This window comes from Notolepis coatsorum (assembly GCF_963971535.1).
Source record: "Notolepis coatsorum genome assembly, chromosome: 9".
Taxonomy (NCBI): Eukaryota; Metazoa; Chordata; class Actinopteri; order Aulopiformes; family Paralepididae; genus Notolepis; species Notolepis coatsorum.
In genome coordinates this window covers 43,080,645-43,094,058 of record NC_140173.1, presented here as the reverse complement: position 1 = coordinate 43,094,058, position 13,414 = coordinate 43,080,645, and the positions used below count along the sequence as shown (strand labels likewise).

The following is a 13,414-nucleotide window of genomic DNA, read 5'->3' as shown; positions in this document are numbered from 1 at the left end:
CTGCCCGTTTGCTGCGATAGTGAAGGAGACATTCTCGCCCTTTATCGTCTTTAAATCTCTTCTTATTGTCCGAATCGTCATTTCGTTCTTGCTCCCCCGCAGTCCCAGCTGGGCCGCAGCGGACGCGAGCAGAAGGGTCTTCTCTGACCCGTCATCAAGGACGGCGTAAGTGTCCATGACTTTATCTTGGTAGCTCAATGTCACACGGACTACCTTTAAGAGCACTTGGGCGCCGCTGCTGCTGGCGGGGTCAATGTACATGACACTTGCCTTGGTGCCATGCGATGGTGCAGGTGGAGGCTGTCTTCTGTTACTGTCGTGTAGTATATCTAGATGGGCTCCATCGCACCGACTGCACCTTTTCTTTAGGCGGCATTCGGCTGCCATGTGTGGCCGCGCACATCGGTAACAGCGCCTGTTGGACTTTATCCATTGACTCACTTCTTCTGCATTCATCTTTGTGAATAGGTCACATTGTGACAGCCAGTGTTCTTTCTCACAGTAGGGACACGCTATCTTCCACTTCTCTTTTCTCGAGGGGGTGCTGTGACTCTTACTGCTCGGTACTGACTCTGATTGGTGCATGACAGTCACCGATCTTCTTCCATCATTTATTCTCCTGGGTCCCTCTCTGGAGCTTGGCGTGCTCCGCCCGAATGTATCCAGTCGTAAGCTGCTGACTTCTCTCGCCAGGAAGTCGGCTAGATCAAGGAGGGATGGCTCAGGGCCGTTGGGATCCCGGTAGTCTCTCTGCCGCCTAAAACGCTCCTGTCTTGCGGGTGGCAGCTTCTCCAAAATCCTCTCGACGTTAGAGTTGGCGTATAGCTCATGCATGCCCTTCTCCCGTTGCGCTCCCAGCATCCCTACCAGGGACTGCACTTTGATTGACAGGTCGTCTAGTGAGCGATTGTCTGTGGCTGGGGGTAGGCGATCAATATGCCTTATCTCTTGGATTACGTAATCCCATATACGTCCATATCTCTGGTCCAGCGCCGCTAGGGCCGCTGTGTATGGTGTCGAAGAGGTGGCATAGGCTAGCGCTAGATTGTGCGCTCGCGGTACTTTCAGGTGCTTCAGTAATATTGCATACTTGTGGCGTTCATCAGCGACATCCACCATCATTGTCTCTAAGCACATCCGGAGCTCCGTGTACTGTGCTCGACTCTCATAGGCGAAGTCTGGAAATGACGGCGTGGCAATGTATGACGCCGTGGATGGCTGATACATCGGCGAGCGTTGGGGGAGAGACCTCCTGGGCGAGTCCCCTCTTGCGCCTCGCTGTGGGCTGGTACTGACAGGGTACCATGGCCCGCTGGTCCAGGTGCTATTCCTCGGGGCTGGTCGTGCGTCGTGCTCACCCGTGAATAGAGTCGGGGGTCTGTAGCGCAGTGCCGCGGGGGTACAGCCTGGACTGTACTGGACCTCCTGGTCCGGTGGAGTACTGTGCTGTCGTCGGGCTTGGTTCTCCTCCTCTCCCTCTTCTTCCTCTATCAGATCTTCCAGATCCTGTAATCGTTTATTTAGCTTCTCCGCAGTGTATGCCGCTCCTTCCTTGTAGCTGGGTCTCGCTTGGACCGGTCTGGGAAGGGGGTCTGCGGGGGGTCTAGGCTCGGTCTGTTGGTCAAGTTCAGGGTCGCTTGCTCGTTGAGGAGACGCTGCCCTTGACTGTTGTCTCGACGAGTTCCTTGAACCCCTGGCGGAGGGAGAGGGTGTTGCCTTGCGGATCAGCTGCTCCATTAGCTGCGCTTGTAACTTGTCGCGCTCGACTTGGTGAGATCTGCTTCTCTTTGGGCACCGGCAGCGGCGCGCTGGGCGTCGGCCCGGTCTCTTGCCATATTCTCTTCTGTCTGAAGGCGTCTCATCTCCAGGCGTGTGCGCTCTTCTTCGCTCCGTTGTTGTGCTTGGAGACGGTCGCGTTCACCCTGAAGTCGATCGCGTTCGGTAGAGGCTGTCAGGCTGACGAGGAACGCCTGTTGTAGCATCCTCTCCGCTTCGCTGGGGGAAGGCGGTTGTGGAGGTGAGCCGCTCCTGCGTGAGCCGCTCCTGGGGGTACTCGTTGGGGAGTCCTGGAGCTCTATTTCCTCGGCGCTCTCCTCCTCTTCTTCCGTGCAGAGTTCTCTCTCTGTAGGGTTGTCTTCCTCCCGGTGCTGGTCGGGGACTACTTCTTGGGTAGTGGCTGGGGGTAAAGGCATGTCCGCTCCCTCCTGGTCCCCACCGTGGGCTTGGTCAGTTACATTAGGACCTACTAGGGCCTCTGTGGTCGGGGAAACCTGGTCGTTAAGGTCAGACATAATTTTACTTTCTACTTTTACCGCGTTTACCGTTTGTCGAAGGCTAGGTAGTTGACTGACAGTGTAAGCCTCTAAGTACTGAGGTGTCTGTCGTCTGCGCCGCAGGCGTTCTAGGTTAGGAGGACCGTTTCGTGGAGTGTTCATCATAGGCCATTTCAATATTAATAACACTATATTAATATTACACTAGTTACCCTCCGGCTCGAAGGACCAATTGTAACTGAGGGGTACAATTCCCTGACTGTATTGTTAGATATGATATTTAATACCACTACCTCTTGTACTTTAACTTCTGGCCATCCAGTACATGATATAAGTATGATGAACACTTTCCCACCTGATGAAACGAATCCACACAAATGTACAAATCGAATATTTAATATAGCAAAAGGTATATACAACGTTCACTTGTTTACACTTATGATTTGAAATATGCACTTGTATGGCAAATGAGTATTCGTCGGTAAATCAACATTGAATGTCCAATCTCTGGTTACGCAGGGAGTAAGTATACAACCTGGATATTTAGGAACTATAGCGATGGTACTTAAATGATTATAGCTGGATACACTAAGGGGGGGGGGTGTCCTGCTGGTTGTAAGACAGTAGGATGGGGGGGTTAGAGAAGCCGCTGGCGGTATCCCATCTGGCCGACGGTTTCTTGGGAGAATTCAAAGTCTTGAACACGGTGCCCACAGAACCTCGGTCCGCAGACGAATACAGCTGGACCCTCTGGTGGACGGTAGCTGCCGGTCCACAACGGAGAGACGTGAGGCGACCTCACTGGTGTAGAGCGCCGTCTCACCTGGAGTCCTCTCCGGGGGGTAGTTCCAACACTCCGCAGTGTTGGCCGTTATCCATGGAATAATCAAAGCACCCAAAGCATAATCCAAGCCGCGGAAGGCTCGCCGTCGTCCGGGTAGAGTAATCCAATATACAGGTCCAGTCGCCCTGGCCCGGAGCTCCTCGGATGCAAGCACCACTAGGGGTCTGCCCAGCCTGGTTAAGCGTCCAGATAACGTCAGGAACGATGGGGGTACTGATAACTTTAGAACTCTAACCGAACGATGCACCATACATAAATAGACTATTATTAGCTTAATAGAATACGTCCAACTCGACGGTATAGTGCCAAACTATGACTATTCAACTATTAATCCGCACGATATCTCAATGCCTATTCTGAGGCCAAGTAGGCCTTACTACACCACACGTGCGTCGTGGGTGAGGCTTCGCGTCTGTCACTCTGTTGGAGGGTAAAGAACTGGACTAAAAGAAAGTTCTACTTTACTTGCGCCATATATATATGCGCTATGAACAAATAGTACCATTCGTATTTCGCCCGACGTATTCCTGCGCGGAACCGGGGCTTGCCACGACATGTTGGGCGGCACGATTGAACCTAGGGGTATGGCAACCTGGCGCCAGGTTCTCGTCCAATGGTAGAATGAAACTATTATGGGCTGTTTAGTAGACTAAAGGGATATTCAGTGCATATTGTACAAGGAATATACAGGGGATATCAAACGATATACAAATACAATTAAATATATATATATAAATAAATATATATATTCGGTTTAATCTGATCCTTCACAACAATAGTATTGTATATTATATGGTAACTCAGAACATTGTACATATGTCTATACCGAACACTGTGACCTCTTTTTCTTCTTCTAAATTACACGTATACTATGTTTGATACTATCTTGTCTAGCACAGTCTCTGGAGCGTAACAGTAAGAAGCATTTTGTATGAAAGTATTCTGTACTTCTGTATGACAACTATTAAAGAAACTTAAATGCGTTAACGGCCCGGCCTTAATATATATATTATTCCTAAAATTTCTGCACTTTGTTAAAAATGTCATTCATCTGTTGGTCTGTGTAGTAGCTAATACAGGATTTTGCTGCTTAAACGTATGTATAATGTATATTCATTGATTCACTCGTATACCAAAATTCATTTGAATAAAAAAAAATTGCTTTTCGCATCAAATATTGATATGCGATTCAAATGTGATTAATTTCTATTAATTAACTATAAACTCTCGAATTAATTCGATTAAAATGTTTAATCGAGTCCCACCACTAATTCAAATGTATTGTCATTATACAACAGACATTTGGCATCCAACCTTAGTGCAAATGTAACAGTAAAGTAATAAACTGGGTATAAAATATGTACATTTGTACTACTGTATTAAATGTCTATTTGTACTAAATGTATGTACAAACACTATGGTAGTAAGTTGTACTGGCCAGCAGCATACAGTAACTAGTAAAGGATATGTAGATATAGTATCTTCTATATGTAACATATGCATGCAGGCATGTACAGACGGATGTGGATAAATATCTATACGGTATGAATAAGTATAACATAACATAATAACATCGCAATTACTCGTTTATATGTAATTACTCGTGTTTACGGGAAACTAGGTTTTGAGGCGAGCCTCCGGCCAGGCACTGCTGACAGCCGGATTCGATACCAGTGTCTCTGCAGTGGTAGACACACGCTTAGTCCCCTGTGCTACCCGGCCGCCCTTAAAATAAACACTTGTTTGTCTCTTTAGGAAGGCAGTGTTCTGATTGTGTATTCTCCTCTTTCCTCTCTGTCTCCATGCATGCCGTTGTCCCCAGTGTTGGACAAAGGCAGCTGCTGTGTCTGGCCCGGGCCCTCCTGAGGAAGTCCCGTATCCTGATCCTGGACGAGGCCACGGCAGCAGTGGACCTGGAGACAGACAACCTGATCCAGACCACCATCCGTAAAGAGTTCTCCCACTGCACCGTCCTCACCATCGCTCACCGTCTGCACAGCATCATGGACAGCTCCAGGTAGAAGACTCTTTCTATCCCAAACGAGTATTCATCTCAAAATGAACGCCTATGTATTACATTTACATTTAGTCATTTAGCTGAATGCTTTTATCCAAAAGCGATTTACAAGTGCTGTACAACAGGTCAGCAGGGAGGGTTCAACTCTTTCAGCTGAGTAACAATCATTCATCAAACAGTGATTGTTGAACTGTGCTACGATCTTGAGTGCATATTAGTAAATACATATTAGTATAGTAGGTAGTAATATAGGCAAGGAAGATTATTTTGTGGAAAAGAGCATGATAGTAAAAGACAGTACAAAGGTTATTTTATAAAAAATAATCCTTAATTTCAGATATTTATTGAAGAAGTGTGTTTTTAGTCGATGGCAAAAGATTGGTTGGGTTTTGGCTGTCCTAATGTCCTAATACAATGTTACCCACACTCACCCCAACATTAGTAAAGAAACAAGGTGACTGTCTTTGTGACTGGCGCACTACTATTAATTACTGCACAGATTCAGATTATTTTATTGTCACAGCTTTTTTAACGAGCAAGTAGCGACTACGCCACCGACCCTTTAGAGTGATCGGAAACTCCGAAAGACACGGGTATATCAATATAACACTGGTATAGGTTCTATGGGAGGGAGGAGCAGTGCAGCGGCAAGAGACAGAGGACTACCGGGGTTTAAAATACAATATTTTATTACAGACTAAAACACATATAAAACAATCTAAACCCTAAAAGTGTCACAATATCTAAAATACGGTCCTTGACAGAGTGAATAAAATAAGAGTCCGTTAGCTATATTGTCGGGTCTGGTCCTCTGTACGCTAACACACTATACGATAAACACTCGGACCAAGGAACACACGATACTCGCCCAGGACGTGTGTGTTGATTCACCGGTGAGTGTGCTACGTGGGGGTCGCTGTCTCTCCCAGTCCTCTGTCCCGACGTGTACTCCAGGCTGTAGAAGAGGGTCCGAGCTGTGTGACGAGAGTGAATTCTGCCAGCAGAAACGATTCGTACCCGGCAGACGCCGGTGGGCCTGCCCCTAGTCCCTGGTTACAGACTACCCTGATAGAGGGTCCGGTTTCCTATTAGCTACCAGCCATGTTGCTCTCAAAAGCGAGTTGTGTGAATGTCGGAGGTTGTCGCAAAGGTGTCTCTCATTGGTGGGATTACAGTATGGGGTTACGTAGTGTTGCAGCAATTTTGCCACACACAGAATGAATCACAATAGCAAGGCAAACAGTTCACAGCAAATAAGATTGTGTACATGGTTCATGCATTCAAATAGATCACAGCAATCCAGATAGTGTTCACACCGTAACTCCCCAAGAATCCACCCCATGACACATACATTCAGAAAAATGTGACATGCTTGTTTTTCCCGGTTCCTCAACCGTAGTAGATTATGTAATTATGTAAACATAATACACAATGTATATTCTATCTATAGAAACTACAATTATAAGCTATAACGTATGGTTATATCTATAACCATAGTTATATGAGTATAGCGGACGCTCTGTGTCCTTCTGAAACACATCCTTACGCCAGTATAATACTGAATAAAATCTCCACATGCACCTTTATACACCCATTCACCTGGCCACACCCCCATCCGCTCCTCTACATAAGCAGGGGTGTGGCCATACTATCAGCTCCTTCCCAAGCCTTTCACCACCAGGGCGAAGACCACAGGGTCCTCAGTGAGTCCGACGCAGAGTGTCCGCTATACTCGTATAACTATGGTTATAGATATAACGTACGTTATAGATCGTATAGCTACCGTTCTGGAACACAGGAGCTGAGCAGAGCGGAAGCTCGACAAATGTACCCGCTGAGGCCCCCCACAACCATCAGAACCAGGGAGGACCCGAGCCCCCGGACCCCCCTAGTGGAGGATGGGAGGGAATCAGATCCGACTGTGCGAAGAGGGGTTTAGCAACTCAAACGCACAGGGTGAGCAGACCGTGGGACTTACCTTCCCACAGAAGAACCCACAACTACACAAACGCGCAACCCACATGCCACTATGGAACGAACGGGAAGAAATAAAACCCCCGTTACAACCCCTAACATCACGGGGTCAAGGGCAAAAACCCAACCCCGTGGCAAGGCCGTAGCAGCAGAGCGCGAAGGAGGACCCAGCCCCAGGAAGGGACTGGACCCCCCGGAAAAGGGGGCCTGGTGAAGCCAACGACGCCGCAGCATCAAGACCCCACCAGGCGGTCACTAGTGACACCACCCCCCACATCGCCAGCGTATTCGGACAGGGCCCATCCAAGAGCAGGCCCTTCCCCCCACAGCACGCCGCCCGAAGCATTCAAGTGGCTACACCCACAGCGGGACCAGGCAGCGCACCGGGGAGACAACCCTCAAAGAGGGCGATCCCTCAATCCAGGCAACAGGCCACTCGACCTGAGCCCGGAGCACTGCAGACTAGACAGGAGCCAAAGGGGTCTGCTGAGAACAGCACCCCGGCGGAAGGGGCGTATGCTGGTATGCTGTGCACCATGTCGCAGCCTCCACAAAAAAACCCGACCCTCTAGAGAAGGCTGACATGATTGGCAGACGTCATGAAAGGTGCGGGGGCACACTCACAGGCAAGCCCGGCCTACCCAGAGAGTTGACTCTGCTACCAACACACCAGGAAACCAACCACCACCTTGGTTCTAACATGAGGCGGTTGTTCCTATAACCCCCCAAGAAAAAACTCCAAAATACAACTGCGGGTATACACTGGCTATACAGCAGTACAAGTGTTTCAGTTTTCAAGAAGGGGTTAACCCAGGCCAACGGGTAGACGAAAAGAAATTCGGACCTGAGCCCGGCGGACGGGGACGTACACAGGGATGCCAGAGGGGTTCTACAAGAACCACCTCGACAGCCCCCTCCCAGCCCCGCCAAGCAGGAGAAGAGAGGGGCGAAAAAGAATGGAGAAAGACCAGGCTCCTTTAGCACAGCGCAAGGTACAACACAATATGGACCAAGCAACAGTGAGGGATAACACGCAGTAACATAACCACGAACACCTCCATAACATCAAACCCTGCAACGCCCGGGCCGACCCGTCATTTCCCCCCCGAAAAAGCACAAGTCCCTCAGGGTACTAGAACAGCAGTCCCGTGCCCTAATCACGCCGCCATCCCCAGTCCCAGGAGGGGGGTAGGTACGCGTGTCGATCCAAAACATTATAGAGGGCGCCACCCAGACGGTCAGAACACAAAGCACCGCGCCCGGTGGCCCACCCCAAGGGCGTGAGACCCCTCTACCAATGCTTCAATCTATTCTGTTAACATCCCCCAGAGATGAACGAGAATTCGTCGAGACAAGCCTAGTACACTGGCGCTCGGAAGAGACAAACTCCATCCCAGTTGCTCCATAAAAAACGGTGTTTCAATGATGAGCAACCAAGGCGCGCAAGCCCATGTATGGTTCCTATCAGAAGCACCCAGGGCCATACACGTCGAGACCCAAAACATATCAATGGAAATTCTAACAAGAACCCACATACGTTCCTCCAAGCCGCCTGGGAGAACGACAAGAAGACGCTTTTATTTTTTTACAGAAAAAAATACGGACATGGGTCCCATATGACGCGGCTGAGGGAAAACAACACCCCGCCAAGCTGCTCCATAATAGAGGGGATGGGGAACCCCCAGAGAGACTTCCCACGTGAGCAATAAATTAAAAACATTATGTAACATTGAGCCACGTGACCAAAGGCTCAAGACACATATATACAGAGAGCGGCAGAACTGTTCCTATGCACCGCAATACCAACTTGACAACAACAGAGGTCCACATATGGAGCCTGTAAAGAACTCACGGAAGTCGGCAACCAATAGAAACGCACCCAGTGACGTACTGGGGGAATCCCATGACTCAACCAACCATTACAGGCGAGGAGTCAGGGAACTCCCTACCCCCCCCCTCTCCTGTGCCGTGCTGACCAATCAGTGCGGCAGGGAACCTGAAGGATAGAAGGCCCAACCCCCTGACCAATCAGAAAAGAGGGAAGGAGGGGTCTATCAGTTCACCCCCTCATGACCCCACACCCCGGATACGAGAGAAAACAAGCCATTTAGCGATGATACCTATGTAGCCAGCATGCTAATGGAGAAGCGTATATCCTATCAGGATAACCTAACCCAACGCACGCTAGTCACAGACGACAACTCGTCTGCGAACAGGGTTTATAAACAAGGCCAAAGGCTTATGTGTGAACACGACACCCGTGTTTCATGTTTCAAGAAAGAAACACAGAAGGTTGAGAGAGGGTCAATAAGACCTCGGTACAAGCTATACACACAAGCACTTTTTGTAGGCTAACACTCCAAAGCTGTGGACTCAATGATCACTGGTGAAGGGTGATGTTGCCAACGCTCGAACCCTCCAATGAAGACATTATAGCTTAGCCTTTTCTCTAAACTTGTGAGAGAGAAAAATAAAGAAATAATGTCTAACAGCTCCAATCTTTAACACTTTACACTAAACTCGAGTGGTGTATACAGACACTCGCCGTGGTGAAAGTAAGGAAGGAGCTGATAGTATGGCCACACCCCTGCTTATGTAGAGGAGCGGATGGGGGTGTGGCCAGGTGAATGGGTGTATAAAGGTGCATGTGGAGATTTTATTCAGTATTATACTGGCGTAAGGATGTGTTTCAGAAGGACGCAGAGCGGTAGCTATATGATCTATAACCATAATTATAAACTATTAACTAAATAAGCTATAAATAAACTAACTATAAAACTAAACATAATACACAACATATTATTTTATCCACAATATATAAACTATAACTATAAGCTATAACTATAAACCAAATAAGCTATAAATAAACTAAACTAAAACTAGAAACTAAACTACAACTAAACATAATACACAATGTATATTCTATCTATACAAACTATGGTATGCTAACTGTATAAATACTGTTCTGTTTACCCAGTCCAGCTTCCTCTTTTAAATTGTGTCTACACTCTTAACCTCTTAAGTCCGATCGGCCTGGTACCGGTATAAGTTCTATTTCATGTCATAAATAGATCCTATTCCGTATTGAGTAATGTTGCGTTCCCTTTTCAAATCTAGCCAAGAGTAAAGACTCTAAGAGGAGATTTGGCCCGATCCATAGATGTGCGAGTTGGTCATTTATACGCTTGGTATTCTATATTCTATAATAATATTTCAAATTGCATGTGTCCGGATGGCAGAATTCAGTACTGTATCTACAAAACCTTCTGTTTAATAATCTTCCCTTTATTCATTTGCTTATATTTTTTGTACACATGATCTCAAGAAGGTGCTGAACGAGTTTTTCATGTCTGGTCATTTTTAACATGGTGTTATTCACCGTTATTTCTGACACTGGGGATACATTCCCTGAGACCCATAGATGTCACTAGATGACAAGAACATTCAAATGGACCTTGTAGAAGTGAAGCAATCTTCCATTTATTTAGGTATGTATTGTTAGGCAGATTTTCAGAAAATAGGGCTAGGGCTTAACAGGTTAAGTGTTATTACCGAAATATGAGCTTATAGAAATCTCTGTGCATTGCACCGGAAAACGAATGATTTAGACGCGAGACGAAGAAGCACTCATGAAATCGTTGTAGTCCTAAGAAAGAGGAGACCCTGGGCTTTCGATGGACGTCGACATTTTCATAAAACTATCATCTGCCCTTTGTTAATTGGCTTAGATTTTTTTGTATACTTGATCTCAGGAAGGTTGTTTTTCACTTTTGGTGTTAGCATGGTGTTATTCACCGTCAAAGATGGGGGAAAAAACGAATAATAATAATTTATATTCTCCATTACAATTTACTCAAGCATAGTAACAGACACAATATCTCTGACACTGGGAATACATTCGCTGAGGTCCATAGATGATGATGATAATAATAATAATAATAATAATAATAATAATAATAATAATAATAATAATAATAATAATAATAATAATAATAATAATAATAATAATAATAATAATAATAATAATAATAATAATAATAATAACTTTATTTGTATAGCACTTTTCATACAGAGGTTGCAGTTCAAAGTGCTTCACAACAGCAAAAAATACAGGCATGAGCGAGCATAGCAAGGTATGGTAAATCACAGTGTTTCAAATGTCCCAAGATACCAAGAACATGCAAATAGACATTGTAGAAGTGGAGCAATCTTCCATTTACTTGGGTATGTACTTTTAGGCGAATTTTCTGAAAATATGGCTAGGGCGAACCTGTTCCCCCCCACGGGGTCGGTACCGACCCCTTTTGACATTATTATCATATATTAATATTTTTATGAGTGATGCAATAAATTAGCGTTTTTAAAATCAAACGTTTTCAAGTATTAATATCACTACTATGTTACAAATGCATGTAGAATGTAAAATGTTAGGTTGGCAATAGTTTAGCAATAGGTTAAAAGTGGACTTATATCGTTTTAAGTTTTCTATTTGCAATCGTTTTTTGACCCGGAACCGGAAATGGAAATGTTGAACCATGGGAATTGGAATCTTTTTGTGGCCATTTTGTAGAGGGGATTCGTAGCTATCGTTCAGTGTTGGAATTTCTCCGTTCTACACTTCCTGTGGTCCACTATGGTGGTTCAAAGTTCAGCGTTCTGAATGAATCATATCAATAATTGTTATGATTCGCGATAAAGCTACAAAAGGTAACGTTTTTGACAAATATTGAAACGCAGTCAGTTTCTCCACACTATTGTTATCATGTAGGAATAATTAGATCTGAAATTAGTTACAAAATGGTTATACTGTGGGGGAAATAAAATAGTACAGTCGATTACAGTAAATATCAGTATCTGTTATTATGCAAGCCTGGTGATACTATATCCAAATTGAACTCGGCCATTTGAAAGATACTATATGTATATATATATAAATGTGCGAATTGGCTATAATAAGGTAATGTATAAGCATATATTCTATATTCTATAATAATATTTCAAATTGCATTGGTCCGGATGGGATAATTCAGTACTGTATATACAGAACTTTCAGTTTGATCATCTTCCCTTTATTAATTTCCTTAGATCTTTTGTACACATGATCTCAAGAGGGTACTGAATGAGCTCAGTGGCAGTTTTTTAAGTTTGGTCATTATTATCATGGTTTTATTCACTGTCAAAGATGAAAAGAAAAATCATAATTCATATTTTCCTTTGTTTCATCACAATTTAAGCAAGCCTAGTAATATACACAATATTTCTGACACTGAGAATACATTCATTGAGGTCCATAGATGTTCCTAGATACCAATAATATGCAAATAGCCCTTGTAGAAGTGGAGCAATATTCCATTTACCTAGGTATACATTTTATGCAGATTTTCACCTGGGGTGGAACAGGTTAAGAGGTTAATTGTTACCAGATGTTAATGTTTGTCTGTTGTTTCACCCACCCTTCTCTCACTCTCTCGGACTAACAGGGTAATGGTGCTTGATGCTGGTCGTATAGTGGAGTTTGATTCTCCCAGTAACCTGTTTGAGAAGCAAGGCCACTTCTATGCCATGGCAAAGGATGCTGGGATAACAGAAGCAGACAGCACATGGCTCTGATTTTACATTGGAATTATTCAGATGAAAAAACATAGAAGTCTATTTTTATTTGTATTTTCAATTGACATACTTTTCCAATCCCATTATCTAAAGGAATATTGTAGGTACAGGTGTTCTGTGAAGTCATACTGTAGTTAAAGCTGCAATAACTATTTTCGAACTGTATTTTTAACATTTTCAAAACGTCTTATGACCACCTGCCATCAGTAGGTCTCGTCGAGTCATCACAAGCATTGTTAGTTTGACTCCTGATCATGCTGTTAGTTTTGGACCTTCGCTGATACAAAAAGTTAACATATCACAACGTATACAATACGTAAATATATTACGTATGGCTATAACACACCGTACCTTGTGTATCTTTTTCCTGTGGTTGATAAGTACTTTATTTACATATTTTAAGTGAGATCGGGCTGCACCGGTAATCTGTTGTTATTCCATAATTTTAATTAATTTGTCGCAAAAACAGTCCACAGATTCTATAAATCTATGCATTTACAACGTTGTATTTGTCTCAGTGAATCTCTTGGTTATATCAATATTGTGCTGTCAGAACAGTATTATGTTTGTAGGTGAAGTATTTACCACAACCAGTACTCGAGTTGAGAGGGGATGCGGGGGGATGCCATCCCCCCTGAAATAAAAACGGTCAATATCATCCCCCTTCTAAAATGGCCATCCCCCCTTCCCATCCCT

General features: G+C 44.9%; 1 protein-coding gene across 1 annotated transcript in view; it reads left to right on the top strand.

Moving 5' to 3' along the window:
* Positions 1-12,718, top strand: part of abcc2 (ATP binding cassette subfamily C member 2) — a gene marked incomplete at its 3' end in the record, with an annotated part of 254,616 nt that extends 241,898 nt beyond the window's left edge. Inside the window, exons 31-32 of the mRNA XM_084321278.1 lie at positions 4,940-5,134; positions 12,589-12,718. Coding sequence (XP_084177404.1) covers positions 4,940-5,134; positions 12,589-12,718 — 325 coding nt within the window. The remainder of the gene's footprint in view (positions 1-4,939; positions 5,135-12,588) is intronic.
* Positions 12,719-13,414: the final 696 nt, after the last annotated feature.